Consider the following 17,939-nt stretch of genomic DNA (forward strand, 5'->3'; position numbering starts at 1 on the left):
TGGTAAGGAGAGGAAGATTTTCTTCAAGGGAAATTTTCCTGAGATAAAGTTTGAGAAACCATTTGTCCGGACTCTGGTTTTAATTGTACATTAAACGTGTGCATCATAGCTAAGAGAGTCCTGTTGCTGCACTGTCTCACAAGAGTTTAGCGTTTATTTGGGGAGCCGACATATTTCCAAAACTAACGTGGCATTTTTTTTACAGTGAAATCACACGTAACATAAAAGCTATGGCGCTGCTCTGTGGTGACATCCAAAGGAATATTTAAATTCCAATCAGACTCCAACAAGGTCCATAAATCACTGTACTCACAGTTTTCTCTCCTGCCTTTGCCGGCTTCATTTTTTTTTTAAATTGTACGAAAGACTGAGAGCTGTTTTGCTCCCTAAAGAGAGAAAATGACAGATAGCACCATGATGAGTGGTCAAGAATGAAAAGATGAGGCAACTGTCATTACCTTTCTCACAAAGCTGAATGGTAAGAGAGCCCTCTTCCTGGAAATAGATTATTCTCTTCTGGACAATACTGGCCCTGAAGACACAAAGAGAGAGAAAGTCAGAAAGGGAAAGAATGAGAAAAACTGAGAAATTATGACAGAAAGAAAAGTGAGAGAAAGTTGGGTAGTAAAAGGGGTGTAAACAAGGGCATTAGATGGATGCACTGTAATGTTTGTTTTTTTCAGTATCTGATCCATGTAATCCTCAGTGAGAGGGGAAGATAATGGGTTCTGTAAGATTTCATAATGGACACAGAGTATACATCTTTTCACAGAAACAGCGCTGTATTCTTTAGATGTCACAACAAAATCACACAGCTGCAATATTAAATTTAACAAAGCAATCATGTCCGCAGACATAAAAAGAGAGCTGGAATTGGAAGTAAGAATACAGATCTTTATCAAAGCTGAGTACAGAGCCAGATTCTAATTTATGAGTTAATATTGGCTGAAAAATTAAACTGTCCCAATGAAAATAAGTTATTTTACCATTGCCATCTTACAGTCAAAATGAAATGCATTTCTCATATTGCACATATAGAGCTGTAAAACTTTGTGTAATGCCACTTCTGTGGAAGTGCTGAGTTGACAAAGAGAAAAAAAAAAACCGTTGGAAATGCAAGGTCTGTTGTCCTTGCAACACAATAGATTTGCAGTGGTTTTAAATTCCATTGCAATAGAGTTGCATACACTCCCATTACTTTTACATTCCCTTGGAATAGTTCTGTAGGCTTGCACCTATAATTTTTTAAGATAAAATAGTGCCTTTTACTACTATGCTGTCATAAACTGTTGGATGTTTTAAAATTTGCTAGAAACTAGAAGATGATGTCAGTTGTAGCCCTTTTAATACACTGTCAACAATCTAGAGCAGGTATTTTTAAATGTTTTTCACTTGGGAAACAAAATTGAAAATTAGTGTGCCCCAGGGCCCCAAGCTCATGAATAAAAAATTTCTAGCAAGCCTACAAGTACTCACTGAAATGCTCAGGTTTATAGAACTATAATAAATCATTTCACATCAAAAACCTTTAACACTATGACATAACATTAACTGTTTGTGATCAAGTTTGCTAAATTACTAACTACAAGACAAAGAAATACTCTCTGGCTCTGCTGGAGAAAACACCACCTAACTTACTTATCCATTGTCTTTTAAAGTTTTCTGCTTTGTTCTGGAACAACACTCCCCTTTCCGTTGTACTTTGGGTGCTATGTATGTAGATGCTGAATCAATTTAAAGCTTTTAAAGCTCCTTCTGGTTTTTAATTTCTTAACAACCAGACCACAGGTGTTTTTATTTACATTCTGACATAACTTCATAACATTAAACTGGTTGTGCAATGCTTGGTTTTGACACGTGTGATGTGATGCAGTGCAGCAAAAAAGGTTCTGCAGATTGTATACACTCAAAAAGCACCTCTGGTCCTGAACTGTTCATCCAGACAGGAGGTTGAGGGGATGCACACTGGTCTGTTCCAGCTGAAGGTGGAGTAAAGGCTGATGTGTAGTTTTTTAGCTTTCTTCTGAGAAATATGAGTCCTAAAACAGCCAAATTGTCACAATAGTTTCTCAAGAATAACCTTTACTAGGAATAAGCACTATTAAAGAAATAGACGGTGACAGATAGCTGTTAGTGAAACTAACACTTTAAAGAATACTGTTTTGTCCAGAATGGCCTTTAACTGGAAGAATTTACCATCATTCATTGGAAAATCCCTGAATAAGATTTCTTTTAAGAAACAGCTGATAAAGGGTTTATATAGCTTGTTATGAGAAGAATTTGATGTGAAAGTGTAGTGTTCTACATTGTGTCGTTATGGGCATGTGATTGCAGGGTGTATGCTGCTGATTATATTACAGGCTATTACTGCATCTTAATTTTAATTGTCACATTTTTAAAGTAATTAATGAGCTGTCCCAAAATTAGATTTCAGAATTTAGTAGAAGCAAAGTTTTTGGACAGCAAACAATGCATCATTGACTCTTGCTAAATCCAGATTAAGGACTAAAGATAATGAAGGTTCGCAGTCACACTGCCTAAAATTTAAAAGATTTTTGCTTTAGAAAATGCCACAAAAACTGTATTACATAATTGTATTATATAATTTGAAACATATCAGTTATATAACTACTGTTCTTCTAAAAGCAGTCTTTGTGTCACAGCAGCTAGGTCTTCTCCTTATGTCACCTCATACAATGAAGACAGATAAAACTGAGATATGAAAGTGAGTTGAACAACACTGAGCGTAGAGACAGAGTATGTATAGGAGGGAACAAGTTCTAACACTGTTGTTGCATTTCCCTCTGGACTCAAGAGAGTGCTTAATATATCACTCCCGGTAGTGTACAAGCGGAGCCCTGAAAAAAAGTATCTATTGTACTGTACATTTAACTTGAAATTCTGCAACTAGTATTCAGTTCTTAACTCACATTATGCATATCCACTTGAGCATTAACCTTTTCATTGTTAACATCTGCAAAAAGGTATACAAACTCCTGAATACCTTCAGAGGAACAAGAAAGGAACAAATCAGGATCTACCTTCCTTCCAACTAAATCCGTTCATTACTAAAATAAATATAATATTATAGTTTATGATATAAAAAATGCAATTAGTTATTTGTTATTGGCCACTGAGCAGCAAATTATTTGGAAGAGTGGTCAATATCAAGCAGTCATTATAAACTGGATCACAGGATAAGTTTGAGGGGTTGATAGATAATTAATGGGAGAGGAAAGAAAAAAACTACATTCTAATACACAAATGTGTATTAATTTTTTTGGACTTTTCTCTAATCTGTAGTTTTTGTGAAATACTGTTTTTTTTTTTGTTTTTTTTTACCTTTTTCATCCTGAAACAGCTCAGCAAATGGAACCATCTCAGAAGTTAACAAGACTAGGTCAAAAATTACTATACACTTAAGTTAAAGACAATGGCTTTCTTGAGATTTCAGCTATATTTACTTGTAAAATGACCATCCAGAGAGAAAATTAGAGGCTCATTCATGTCTGTGTCAGCCTGAATGTGGTCAACGGAATGAGATGAATAGGGAGGGAAAGCCCGACCATACGCTCATGGGGCGATACTGACACCTATTGTCTGTGGAAAGTAAAAGTAGCTAAGGTTTGTCCAAAAAGTCACTAGATTTGTCGTTAAGTGTTTTTGGGAAAAAAACACACTAAAGTGGTCTGAAAAGGTTGGTAAATATAGCAACAAAGGCATTAAGTTAGCAACACTGGCTGTAAACGCCCCTCTGATGACATAATAGAAACTGTTGGCACAAATTCATTTCAAAAAGCAACTGCCTATTGGGAAACTCCAAAACTTGGATCAATGGTGTAACTTCTTCAGTGAGTCAGTCAGTGAGTCAGTCAGTCAGCAACATTTTTGCATTTATAGGGCTGGCCCCGCTGTTGCGATACAGCCAAAAAGGAAGGGAAAATCATTCTTTGGTGAAACTGCTTACAACTTATTGACATCTGACAGTGAAGGACTCAAACCAGACACTGCATTTTTGTCAGGGGTCACAAGTCAAAAAAGGTTGGGAACCACTCATCTAGCAGTCTGTTTTAAAGCTGCATTTAAAGCGGCTGATTTTTGTGGTCCTTTGAGGGCAGTGAAACAAGCTGCTAACAAAACACTGACATCATCTAATGAATTTCTTAAATACCTAACAGACATAAAACAACTTTAGGATTCACTCTGTGTCATATTTCTGTGCACCTGACAAACAAAAGTCAAATACACCCTCTCCTTTCAGCCCGTGTTGAAAGGAGAAAAATATCTGGGTCTTTAGCTGCTACACTGATTTCACTAGCTACTCGCTAACTTTGTCAGCCATTTGGTGCTGTTCAGGTAGCGTACAATAGTTTCTAATCTAGGTTTTTCCACTGCTAAAGCTGGAAATGGAAGTGACCAGTGAGCCTGAACCAAAGGTGAAGTTGCAGGGTGTAAAATCAAAACAATTAGTTAAAAGGTGCTAAAATGCTCTGCAGAGCTGAGGGGAACTGCATAGTTAGGTGACAATTATCTGTGGGTTTGTCACTATGAGCAACCCCTTTCAAATTACACACTGTCATTTGATCCATTGTTAATATAAAAATATTGATTGATTATTGCAGCTTTAAAGTCAACAGCAAAGATACCGTATTTACTGTATATGCTTTTATCCTGCCAATTTAAAGCAGCCTCACATTCACTTGCATTTACCCACATTTACACAGCACTTGTTATGCAAGGCTCTGATCTGCACATAGTGAGCAGATTTGGGGTTCAGTGTCTTGCTCAAGGAAACTTCAACAACTTGAACAACTGCTCCTGTAATTACTAGTTTTTTCCTTGCTTGTCCCTTAGTAAACACTCATTTAGTGTCCTTTATTGTGCCTCATACCCCATCCTGTATATCCACATGATACTGCTGATGACCACACAACAAATGAATTCAAGTTAATTTAAGAGCACATTTGGATTCAACAATGTAGCTTAACGGAATTCTTTGACTATGAGAGAACTATCTAATCTACAGCATTTCCCCCTAACATCCCCTAAAACAATTAGATTTGATCGCAGCTCTTACCTTTGCTAGGTCCCCTCTGACTGTGGGATTCAGCACTGAGTTTCTCCCTTTAGATCTGGACTCTCACATTGGGTAAGCACATCCAGTGTAGCTTCTCTCTGGATATGTCCTCTCCTTGACTCTTCTGTCAAATAGCACACCCATTTAACTGCTGTGGCCACATGCCTCTGACACCTTTTTATATATTGTAAGTGTTTGGCAAAAAAGTAAAGGAGATGCTTATAAGGAGGTGCTTGGAACATAGAAATACTAGCACTACAGCACTACAGCACTCCCTGCTGAATCTTCACCATGCAGTTTGGATTCATGTGGGAAGTTCCCCAGAGATCAGCTCCTACATAGCAACTGTGTAACTGTTCATACAATAATGTTTTCACTCCATGACAAGTGCTCCTGACTGCAATAATAAACATAACAAAAGTAGGTGGATGAAATCCAATTCAAGTTACTAGGAAAAGCAAATCAGTTTATATGATTTACTTTCATTTTTTCTGTTTATTTGCACATATATAAACATTTGAGTCTGTGGAGGAAAATATGATAAAACAAAACACAAATCAGAAGGACACGACAGTTACAAAACTGATAATTGTGCCCAGTGATATTGATGTTTACAACTGGGAATTCTTCATTGATTGACAAGGATGAAAAGTACCTCTTTATATAAAAATATGAGCTCTATAAAATGTTTCCTCTGTATAATTGAGCATAAAACCAAATGGTCCACAAGGATTTGCAGAATGTGAATGTACTACAGTTTTCAAACCAATTATAAACTGTCTTGGGTACAAAAGAAGGCAGGAATGATTTCTGACCAATAAAAGTGCAAATTGTTGGTTATTTATATTGAAAATTGAAAGCATAAATAAGTAAGTAAATTGTGTTTTTAAAAAAAAGGTTACCTTGGTGATTTGATGACTAAATAGTAATGTAAGGATATATTTAACTGTAATAAATATTAGAGGACATGTCTTTCATAAATAACTCCCAAGTCATTGGTTCTTCCATTGAAATCTGCTCGCTGTGAATTTGATGTTTACAACATGATTGTTTGTACAATCATCATTCAATGTTGCCTCTTCAATAACAACACAAAGTGCTATCTACTCAACTAGATTACTGCCTCACGGTTGTATGATTATGCCAATCAGTCAAATTGCAGGAAATATGGTCATAATCTCCCTTTCTGTTCCTGAGTTATGGCGAATAATGGCAAGAAAAGTGTTTTTGCAGAACATTATGATAGCAAAGTGACATTGACCTTTGACCTTTTGTAAATAAAATGTGATCACTTCATCATTTCATCATACCTGACATTTTTGTGAAATTGTGTCATAATTAGCATATGAATTCTTGAGTTAAGGTCAAGAATGTGTTTCGTAAGGTCATAGTGACCTTGACCTTTGACCTGTGACCTTTGACCACCAAAATTCTAATCCGTTCATTCTTGAGTCAAAGTGGATATTTGTGCCTGATGTAATGAAATCACATCAACAGGTTCCTGATATATCGCGTTCACAAGAACAGGATGGACATGAGGTCCAACATCCACTGTTACTTATCTGTTACTCTCTACTTATCGCCTGCCTTAGACTTGATAAGTAGCCTATTGATCCCTTCAAGGGGAAATTTTAATTTAATGGCAGTGAAGAAACATCAGGGCCCTCTACACAGTAAATAATTTTAATTTTGTTTAACTTAGAAACATAAGTTCCCCTGTTGCCTTATAGTGATGGAAATTCTGGTTCTTTGTAGTGAGCCAGATCATTTGGCTCTTTCAGCTCCCAAACCATGATTGGTATTTGTACACGTATATCATTTAAATTATTCCATGTAATTATACTAAACCTTATGATATCAAGAATACCATTATTTTACATTATGTTTGGTATAAAAACATCAAACACTATTACACATGTGTATTGAACATTTTATTTATATTGAACTGGAGGCCGTGGCTTAGGAGGTAGAGGCAGTCCACATGTCAAAGTGTCCTTGGGCAAGATAATCAGCGAATTGCCCCCGATATATCATCAGTTTATGAGTGTGTGTGTGTGTGTGTGTGTATGCATAGAAAGCACTGTAAACTTAAGATACTAAGTTGAATGCACACCCATTATGAACAGGAACAACTATGAATTACCTTTATAAAGATATATAAAGACACACAGCAAGTTTACATCATATCAGTTTTTTTCAAACTACAAAAAAGGAAAGTCTCTGGAGAGTTTTAACTCTCAAACAATGTATGCTAGTTGTTTCTTTAAAAACTTAAAACTCATTTAATGAGATGAGTGAACTATTAGCAGTTTAGTTGGTAAATACAGTATGCTATTTGGAGAGAATAAACACAGCTGAGTGGCTATTTCCTTTACCTTCAGTCTGAACATATGGTTCTTCATCAATAAAATTTTCACCAGCCAAATGTTCTGAGGGAACAATGGCAGTGGCTGCTACAACAGGCAGCGTTGGGGTATTTCTGGAAGTTTGTTAGTTATACTATTTTTATGATTGAATTGAAATCTGAGCTGGAAAAAAGGAAGACCATTAATAGCACTGCGTAAATAGGGGGTTGCCGAGATAAGACTGTTCTCCCTGAGATGAAGGCACACATTGGCCTGCAAGTCATTTTAGGAGCCAGACTGCAAGCTGTTGAGATGACCGCCCACCCTCACCCAACTGGCGAGTCCTCACATCTCATACAAATGTCCGAGCAAACTTCCGAACAACAACAATAGCGGGACCACATATTTCAAATCTAAATCACTACTTTCTCACCCGAAAAATATCAAAACATAATAAAGGATTAGGTTACTTACATAAAGCCTGATGGCCATGCAACCAGGCAGCAGTAGGTTCCGACGGCTAAGCATACTTGAAATAATCTAGTCCTCCGATCAATACAAAAGGCTTGTCTTTGTCTATGACTGCATCAAGACAGAAGATTTTAGATCCAGCATTCAAACAGCTTCAGAGTACCTGCAGTTTGATTTGTGTTGTCACTGAGCGAGCAGATGACTAGATGACTTCCACCTCTTAGATTCATCCCAGTAACAGCACCAGAATACTGACGGGAAGAAAATATAATGAACAGATGGCCATTGGGCAGTGATGGAGTAATTGGAGAAATGTAAGAGTAAACTTGATGAGAATGATCGACAGGACGGCAAAAACGTGGTTTGAAAAAAGTCTGCCTAACCCTTTTTCTGCTCACTTTTCTCTCACCTCTCTCTGTAACTTTAAGCACCGAAAGACTTTTCAGGAGTTTCAGGAGATTAAAGAATAGATTTGGACTGAGCTTATCAGAACAACCACAAGAACCTTGGTGACCTCGGGTGGAAAACACACAAACACAGTCACAGAATCTTTCAGACTGACACACACAATCTCACATGTACGTATACATCATCACAGCCCATGGAGCTCGTGTATACAGACACGTTACGCTTGTGAAAGACAAAAGTCAAAACAAGGCAGAAATATAAAAAGTCCTCCTTATAACATGTGGTAGTTGAAACTGAACAATGCTTTCAAGCTGGAGATGGGAATGGAGGGAAATTGCGTGGGTGACTCACCACTTATAAAGCAAAGATTTTCCCTTGAAAGAGAAATGTAATCAAGTTGTTTTTACTATATGGTCTCGAGTTTTTAGTACCAACTTTTTTCATCTACATCTGTTGTCTTTTGAAACTGTGTAAATTTGTTTGGGTAAAATCACGTCAGCGTTACATCTAAAAAACTTTGTTTTTTGGTTAAAAAAGAGGGTTGATTACCACTTAAGGAAGACGTGATATATTATAGATGCTATTGAACCAAAGTTCCATGAAATTGTTGTTTCTAATTGGCTGACAGGATGTCTATTGATATTGTATAACAGGGCATCTCAAACATATTTCTGCTATTACCATAGCTATTATCCACTATTCAAAAGCTAACTATAGTAACACACCATTGCCTCTGTGGTACATTACCAATTAACTCTCACTTGTAGCCACTTACATTTTGGGTATGGTTCCCACTTGCCAGAGTACAAAAATTCACTAAATGGAACCTCAATTATTTGAATCAACTAAAATATGAAAAATAAAGTGTAAAACATGAGTCTGCTACACCTGATATTTCTATGTCAGTTACATTTATTCAACATTTCATATTTTCTGCCGCTCATTTCATGTAGTTAACTTTATTGAGGTACCACTTAAAAACTGCAGTGTTTCTGCCTTTTCAGACAACTAAAGGTGATTACAGATTGAGATTGAGTTAAACATCAAACTGGGTTCATGGAACTGACTATAAGCAACTATTAAAAAATTATTACCATTTGAACACAGCTTCTGTTTTTACCTGAGGTAAGTGGCCATGATAAAAGCTCAATAAAACTATCAGAAGCATCCTGTTAAAGAAGATAAGGGACTTCACGACACATTGTTGTATTAAACAATAAGTAAATAGTACATACATGATGATTATTTGCAACCATGTGTGTTCAAGCCGAATTTTCTGTTTGCCTGTTTACATACAAACTGAAACTTTGGTATGTTACAAGAACAGCAAGGCTTGAGAAATGCAGAATCAAAAATAAATACAGCAAAGCTTAATATGTGTCAGAAAGAAAGAATATGGTCAACATCAGTGTTGACTTCCTCAGCGCCTGTGGAAGCTTTACAGTTGCTATTTCCCTTAGCCTCAGGCTACATGTTGTTTCATGGCAGACAGCTCTGCAGGGTGAAAAACAAGAGTTGGGGTGAAAACTTGACTTACTGAGGAGGAGGAGAACAGGCCTGACAGTACATCTCCAGACCTCAAGGAGAAAAGTTACACATTATATCTTGAAGTTGTTGTTAGTTCCAGTGGCAGTAATGGTTGAGGCGAGAGAGAGAGAGAGAAAGCACATGTTCAAGAGTACTATTTAAATGCTGCTGACATGTTCTGCTTGCCAAGAAACTCATGAGTGTATGTAATAGCTGATTTCTTTCAGGTGCTCAGCTTTGTAATCACTGTATGAACTTTCAGAAAAAAGGAAGTTTAGTCCGCAAGTGGTGTTTCATAGTATGTGATCATAAAAGAGTGGAGTCTTGAATATGTAAAATTCTCTAAGCCCACAATGACTTAATCAAATTGCATGTTTTGTCCAACCAGCAGCCCATAATCTAAAAATATTGGATTCATTTTCCTAGAAGACTAAAAAAAAAAAAAGCAAGTACAAACATCTTGGATGCTTGAACCAGTGAATTTTGGTATTTTTTTCTTAAAGAATTTTTAAATAATCAACTATTAACCTGTTTCCAATTAGGCATCATGACCATGATGGCTACGTAGAATAAGCCTCCCGTCAAATCGCGTAACACCCTTATTTCTGCTACGTAGTAGTTCTTGGGGGGACTCAGTAAAGAGTAACAGATTGAGAAGTAATACCTTGTTATTCCAGGACCCACTATTTAAAGAAATGATAGATAAAGACATTAAGCTCTTCTTCCAGATAAATACTGGATCCACTGCCAAAATTGGCAATGTTTGGGATCAATCCAAAGCTTTTAATAGAGGAAAACTGCATATTATAGCAAAGAAAAAAGACAGTAGTGCAAAAGTGGTAATGTTAGAATCTCTATTTAAAAGAAAATTCACCGTGTCACCTCAATAATAATGACATGTTATTTAAAAAGTTTTTAAATCAAAACTAGACATGAAAGAAATTTATAATAAAAAAGCACAATATGCCCTTCTCAGGATAAAGGCAAATTTCTTAGAAAAAAGGGGAAAAGCTAGTTACTGGCTAGGCAACTGAAAGAAAAAGATGCTGATTATGTCAACCCAAGTGTCACAAATGAAAAGGGAGAGGTACTTAATCGAAATTTCAAGTTTTTTTCAAATCTATACTCTTCAGATTCAGAGATAATAGGAGCAAACTAAAAACATTCTTTCCTAAGATTGATCTTTGCCAGCTTTCTTCAGATCACGCACAAGAGAATGAGGAACCCATTACTGAATCAGAGTCTAGGGGTTATTCAGTCTATGAAAACAGGGAAAAACCACGATTTCAACGGTTTCTTGATAGATTATATTAGGAATGATATATATATGTATTAGTACAAACAAAACAAAGGTTTACAATGAAGCAATGAGTTTGGGATGCCTCCCTGATACCTTTAGTGATGCTCTAATTTCCTTGATCTTTAAAAACGACAAGGATCCACTGGATCCTGGTAGCTTCAGACCAATTAGTTTAGTGAATGTTGACTATAAGGTGCTTACAAAAGTTCTAGCTATGAGGCTAGAGAAAATCTTACAGACAATTAAACATTCAGATCATGTGAGTTTTATCAAGGGAAGGTCTTGATTGATAATATCAAGTGCAGGCTTGTTTACATAAGAAGCTCGGTGAAAATTTACACACTACATCAATACTATTTTACACCCATCCATCTGTATAAAATGGGTTTACTTGAAAATATTATTTGGTTAAAATTTAAAAGACATGATGACACCTTTACTCATGCAATGCGGGATTGCTTGAGGTAATCAAAACAGTACAAGAATGGCTAGGTACACCTTTGTCTGAATCAATTTAACTTTGTCTCTTAGAGACCGATCATGTTTACCTTGGATTTCCAAATCAACTTTTTCCCCTAGCCCTAACAGACTTTATTTCAGCTGCTGGGTTATCCTTTGTAACTTGAAAAGCCAAGTTAGACCTGAATATAGACAGTGGGTTAAGTTAATGACAGAGAATGTATCATTTGGGTTGATACTGTTAAGTTTTTGGTTCTTGTTTTATGTTTATTTATTGTGTTTCGTATCTGGTTCTATGTTTTATTTCTCTTGAAAAGAAAGCCAATACAACTTAAAATTGTGTCTGATTAATTTTCTGCTGATTTAATTTATGGACTAACTGTTTCAGCTGTACTCACCACAGTAACTGCTGAGATCTGGGAACACAGTGACATCCTTATATAGTCCAATGTGGCAACAAACATTCACAAGATGGGCTTCCTACCAAAAGTAGAGCAAAGTTTAACCTCATTTTGTGGAATACAGCAAAAAAAAATGCAAATTTATGTGTGCTTCCATCCACTACCATTGTTTGAATACTAGGTGTTGGTTTGACGAGATAAAAAACTGGTGGCGATATTTCTCCGGTGGGATGCCATGAAACCATTACAGAAGGGTGCAACAAGATGATGTGCAGTAAGTAACAAGCGTGAGAGTTATACATCAAAGGGAGAAAAATAATGTAGAAAACTTGATGGAAATACGGCATTTAAGTTTGTTTCAGGAGGGTTATTGTCTCCTCATCACTCCACATAGATCTGATGTTTTTGTCTGTTGGTATTTTTCATGTCTTCAGTCTTCAGATTCAGTGGACATTTAAGTCATATGCTTTAAGGAACATGTACGCATGATTTAATTGCTAAGTCTTTTTGCAGTGCACTTTGTCACATTTTTCTTTCAATGATACATCTACTTTTCCCCTTCAACCCAGTATAAAAGCTTTTTTTTCAATATTTCAAGATTTTTCCTAATTTATTTTTTTTTGCGCAAATTGAAAAAGCACATAAAACTGGTGGACAGAAACCCACCTACAGAGAGGTTGTAAACAAACCAAAAGTTAAATCAGATTATCTAAACCAATTTGTTTGGTGATAAAAAAAAAAAAAAACCCAAAGTGTACCCATACTGTTAGTTATAACCTCTCATTGCACAGGAAATCTGTGTGTGCTCAACTACAGCAAGTATGGTAGGACAAACTTGTACTAAAAAGTCTTTCTGTACACTATAATTCATGTTTACAATGGACAATTTTAGAAATAATTTTGACAATGTGTCGTGAAGTCCCTAAGTTCCTTCATTTTTTCTTTCAAATAAGTTTACAGGGTTTGTTTAAAGCCCTTCTGATCTGACTCCTAGTGTTTTGCCTTGTCTTTTTATGTGATGTTACCATGTTCCCAGATGTTAGCAATTAATATGGTGAGTACAAAGTTATAATACAGTGTGTGAGTGTGACAGCTAACTAGCAACATTCCTTTCTTTCACTTTTATACCTTGCTTAGGTAGGCCATAACTGAAGGGTTTATTAGCCTGCTAGCAAGGCAGAGCCAGCAGCTTATCCCCGTTTCAAATCTTTATGATTAGCTAAGCTAACTAGCAGCTGGCTGTAACCTTAATTTTCTCCTAGAGATATGAGAGTGGTATAAATCTGTTCTGATTCTCAGTAAGAAAGTGAATAAGGAAATTCTGCTTTTTGCCACAATTTTACTTGACAGAGAGTTAACAAATATACAAGTAAAAGTATAAATCTCTAGCTAATCTTGTAATAAAAACTAATCCCTTTGTTTAAGCGATACAGCTGTAACTAAGACCTTTGTCACCCCTCCTCCCAAAATATAATTGCACTGATTTTAAAATAGCAGGTGCTGAAGCTGGCATCAAATTGAAAAAATCCCGGAGGCCTGCTCAACTAGAGAAAGGACCAATGAGATTCCCACAACACAGGAAAAGTATTGGAACACTCCCAAACGTAAGGAGCTTTGGGTTTTTGAGTTTTTGAGTTGAGAGTTTTTCAAGCTTCTTGGAATGAGCTGAGAGAAATGTGCTTGATGTCCTGGACTGGCAACATAGAGTCTAAAACAGAGTGCTGGGTAGTAGAAAGAAAAAGAATGCAGGATAAAGAAAGAAGAAGAATATTCCCATGGTGCAGGATGATGTTGGGTGTGAGTGAAAATTTGCAATTTTGTGTGAAGATTCATCATTAAAGTCACATTTTCTCTCTATTAACTCGACACTGGCCAGTAGAAAGAGAAATGATTCACTGGAGATAGTTGCTAATGTTGTCCACTAAAGTGATGTTTTATAGCACAGACCCACTGCAAAGTATCTGCCTGATTTACATGAATTTGCTTCTGAAGACTGTAGCAATAGCACCATAGGAAAAGCAGAAAAACAGTCAGAACAAAGATAAAATGAGAAACAAGTTACAACAGCAAAGAACAGACAGTTAAGGCATACATGTTAGATGAGGTAATGCTAATTCTCTATATCATCGCTGACAGACAAAGGTGACAGTAATACGAGATGAATTTGCATAGCAGATGTTCCCCTACGCAGGGCTAGATTTATTGAACTACTAAACACTCGTAAGGCTACGTGCCATCTGTCATACAGCAGCAACAGATAAATTAAAAGTAAGAGTAAGGGCAAGTCATAGCATTTCGCCTAGAGAGGAGGAGATGTGTGTCTGGGAGGAGATGGAAGAAAGAGAGAAAGGGAAAAGGCAGAACTTTAGAAAAACAGGGAGGGAGGTAGACACAAAGAGAAACATTTTCAGAGCCATGTTCACTCTGAGTTATCGGCTGTTTATCATTTGTATTCTCCATTTGTCAAAAAGTGGCTAGAAGCTACATAGTTCCATAACTGTGTATGAGCTGAATGAGCCCACATATGATTTGTTTGTGCTCACACAGGTGTCATGAATTACACTTTACACTTCATCATGTATTAATTTTAAAGAATTTTTTGTTATCAAACAATATAACTTTTGTAGAATCAGAATCATAGTCATTGTGAATAAAAATAATTCCCTTATTTCTTCACTTAATTCAGTGTTTTGTCTTCTAGCTCTTTTTTCTTTTTCTACGCAACAATTTTCCCTTAATTCCAAAACAACCTGCGGTTTTTGTATGAACAACAGTAAGAATTAATGTGTTCAGCATGACATGAGCGTGAAAGTAATTTAGTCCAGGGGCTAAACACAGACATCACTGCATTCCACTGTGTTCAATCAAATTCAAAAGAATATGCAACTGGATGTAATTGTAACTCCTGTAAATACTGTTTAATACACAGATGGTCTGCTAGGGGTGTGGCAGCACGAATAACTTTCAATCATGATTTAACCTGAAAGTGCCTTTGTGATTAAAAGCATGAATAAAAAGAGGTTTTCCCTTGTTTAAAGTTTTGTTTCTTACTGCAGATATTCAACATTTCAAAGATTTTGGTCTGTGAGGGCAGTCAAAGATGTAGCAATATAATTAAAGTCACCCGATAATCATCAGACTTGTCTCATATGCAGTTCTGGTTGACTTTATGTTGTGCATTAGATTAATAGCAATCATAATTAGCACATCAGCCTTAGAAGCCCAATGCCCTTTTTGCATCTCTTGGACTAATGTGTTGTATTAATTATTACTATATATGATGAGTGTGTGTCTAAAATGTAATTTCATGCATTTTTATGTAAAAAAAAATCAGATTTTTTTTCCCTCTAATGCATCTTTTACTCAGGGCCATTTAAAGTAAATTTCCATCCATTGTGTAATATTATACCAGTTTTGCAAGATGTGTAGGTCACCCCTTACCTTTAAACCAATTGCAGGAACATGGGTTGGAGGTTGGTATTTCTGTGTTGGTTATTAACAGCATTACCAACACCAAAAGCCAAATATACATATGCTCTGATGTCTGGGATAAAAAAATATCCTCTTCTTATTTGGGACAGCTGGCTATTGGTCCTCTACCATGGAGTGAAGCCTAGTCAATGTCTACTTAGTAATCATTGGCCTTGATTTGAATAAAGCCCAACCAGGAAGCAGATACTGATATTGATATTTGAGAGTTAAAGCTGCACTAATCAGTATTTTTATAATCAACAGTGGGTCAAAAGACTGAAAACTGAAAATTATCACCCGACTCCAGAATTTCCTTCAGCTCTGTGACGCATTTTATGGAACCTTTAAAATGACTAAGAGAGATACAAGTGAGCAGTTAATGCTATTCAAATGTGTCCAGGTGAAATAATACCAGCCCTCTTATCTGATACAGTGTAATGGACACAATTCAGAGTTTCACAGTAGTCTTGGAGTTGTTGTTGCCATTTCACAGTGACAAAAAACTAAGGACACACACACACACACACACACACACACACACACACACACACCACTCTTGATATAACACTGTGCAAGTCATGAGTCAGCTTTAAACCACAAATTACCCCCTGTCATCATCTGTCTCTTTGTGTTAGAGCCAGTCCCTTTACACAAGCCACACAGTGTGCCATAGCATCTGGAGAAACACTGTCATTAGCTTAATTATTTTGTTCCTTATAGCGAATGACTATCTTTAAAAACAACAATGACGATGCCAGGGTGAGGTTGGTGGTGTAGCGGTCCAGATTTCAGGTTGTTTGCTTTGTGCAAGTAAAAAAGGAAAAATTGTAGATAAAAAATTGTGTTCCTGCTGGGAACACTTTATCCTGCTGGGAAAAAAAACTTATTTAAAAACTTATTTAACTTCATAGATCATACCTGTGTTTTTTTTTTTTTTTTTAATATTACCTTTAAGTTACTTTCCATTTTTACTCCACATTATCCAAAGCACACCAAGGTTTTTGGATGGATTTCCTTTCTTTAAGGCAGCTATTCATTTTCCTTCCTTTCGTGAGCATAGCTTATTAATGTCAGGCTTTGTAGTAAGGGACTTTAAACTCTGTTGAAACTGATGACTTTTAAAAACTGCCTCTGCTTGCAACTATATCACTATGTGAGGTGACTTAATTTAAAGAAATAACAACCAAATTGTTTAAATCTTCACTGTGATATCTAAAGTACAATCTTATTAGAAGGTAGGAGCATAATTTGACAAAAATGAAACTCACTTCAGGATAACACAGCCAGTCCCAGTAGGCGGCGCTGTCCAGAACACCTGTATCCTGGTGCGTCTGCGCGGTGTGCTCTCCGTCACTGCCGGGGGACAGTTTGTCATGAACTGTGTGTCCTCCTCATCAATGATCTAGCAACAAAATAATGGAGTATTTATTATTAACATGAAAAAGATGACATTGCTTTTGAAAATGTCCCTATGACGTTTTTTTTTAATTAAAAAACAGGAAGCTCCTAATATTGAAAATGACTCTCCAAATCACCCCAAGCATTGGATTACAAAACCATTGGTACAGGAAGCAGTTTGCATCCCATTGCAAACCCACAACTGACCTTCTGTACCAGGGCTCAATATTTTTTGCTTGAGACTGATAAGTACCATATGTATGCAATACAGGGCTGACATTTTTATTTTCACTTACACATGGTATTTCGGTGGTGGCTTGCAATTTTGAAAAGGGAAAAAATGGAAGTCTAGCCTTTAGTAATTGGAACCAGGACAATGCATATTGGATGCTGACAAGAATGTCCTGCTGGTGGAGCTAACAGAAAAGTCAGGGGATCACCAAAGTCATTAAGAGTCATCCTATGGAAGCCATGAATATCTGTACAAAATTTGGTCAAGTAGAAATCCATCAAGTAGATCACTAATAAATTCTCTTCTAGATTCAGTGCATAAGTGGAAACTTCAACCTGCTGGTGTCATCACAGAAAAATCTCATTAGAATTCAACCTCTAGGGACCATGAATGTCTGTAGCAAAATTCACGGTAATACAATTAATATTTGTCTAGACATTTTACCCCAAACTGTGAATCTAAAACTACTGTTGGCACTAGAAGAAAAATCAGGGGATCACAAATGTAATTCAGACTCATTTCTTGAGAACCATGAATGCCACTGGCAATCCATTAAATAGTGATTAAGATATTTCAGTCTGGATTAAAAAGTAGGACTGACAAACCAACAAAGGCAAGGCTAGGTTTTTGCAAATGTGGTCCTGCACAAGAAACAGAGGAACCCAAATGCAAGACACTGAACACAAAAAGCCTAAAAAAAACAGGGAATTTATTCAGATAACTGGGTATTCAGAAAATTTATGCAGTGTAAAAGGGTGGATCATGTGTCCCTCCAAACTTTCTGGCAGCGGTGAATGTGGGCCTGGATCGAAGGCATGGTTATGTCCTCTTGGAACTGGAACAAAGGGGG

The 17,939-nt window shown here is 36.5% G+C and overlaps 1 protein-coding gene across 6 annotated transcripts in view; it reads right to left on the reverse strand.

The window, feature by feature from the left end:
• Nucleotides 1-17,939, reverse strand: part of spon1b (spondin 1b) — a 108,388-nt gene that overhangs the window by 71,974 nt on the left and 18,475 nt on the right. For all 6 annotated transcript variants that reach the window (XM_040132885.1, XM_040132882.1, XM_040132886.1 and 3 more), the window contains 2 exons: nt 16,728-16,861; nt 459-532 (listed from right to left, as the gene is read on the reverse strand). In XM_040132885.1, coding sequence (XP_039988819.1) covers nt 459-532; nt 16,728-16,861 — 208 coding nt within the window. The remainder of the gene's footprint in view (nt 1-458; nt 533-16,727; nt 16,862-17,939) is intronic.

The sequence above is a fragment of the Xiphias gladius genome, chromosome 8, assembly GCF_016859285.1.
Source record: "Xiphias gladius isolate SHS-SW01 ecotype Sanya breed wild chromosome 8, ASM1685928v1, whole genome shotgun sequence".
Lineage (NCBI taxonomy): Eukaryota > Metazoa > Chordata > Actinopteri > Istiophoriformes > Xiphiidae > Xiphias > Xiphias gladius.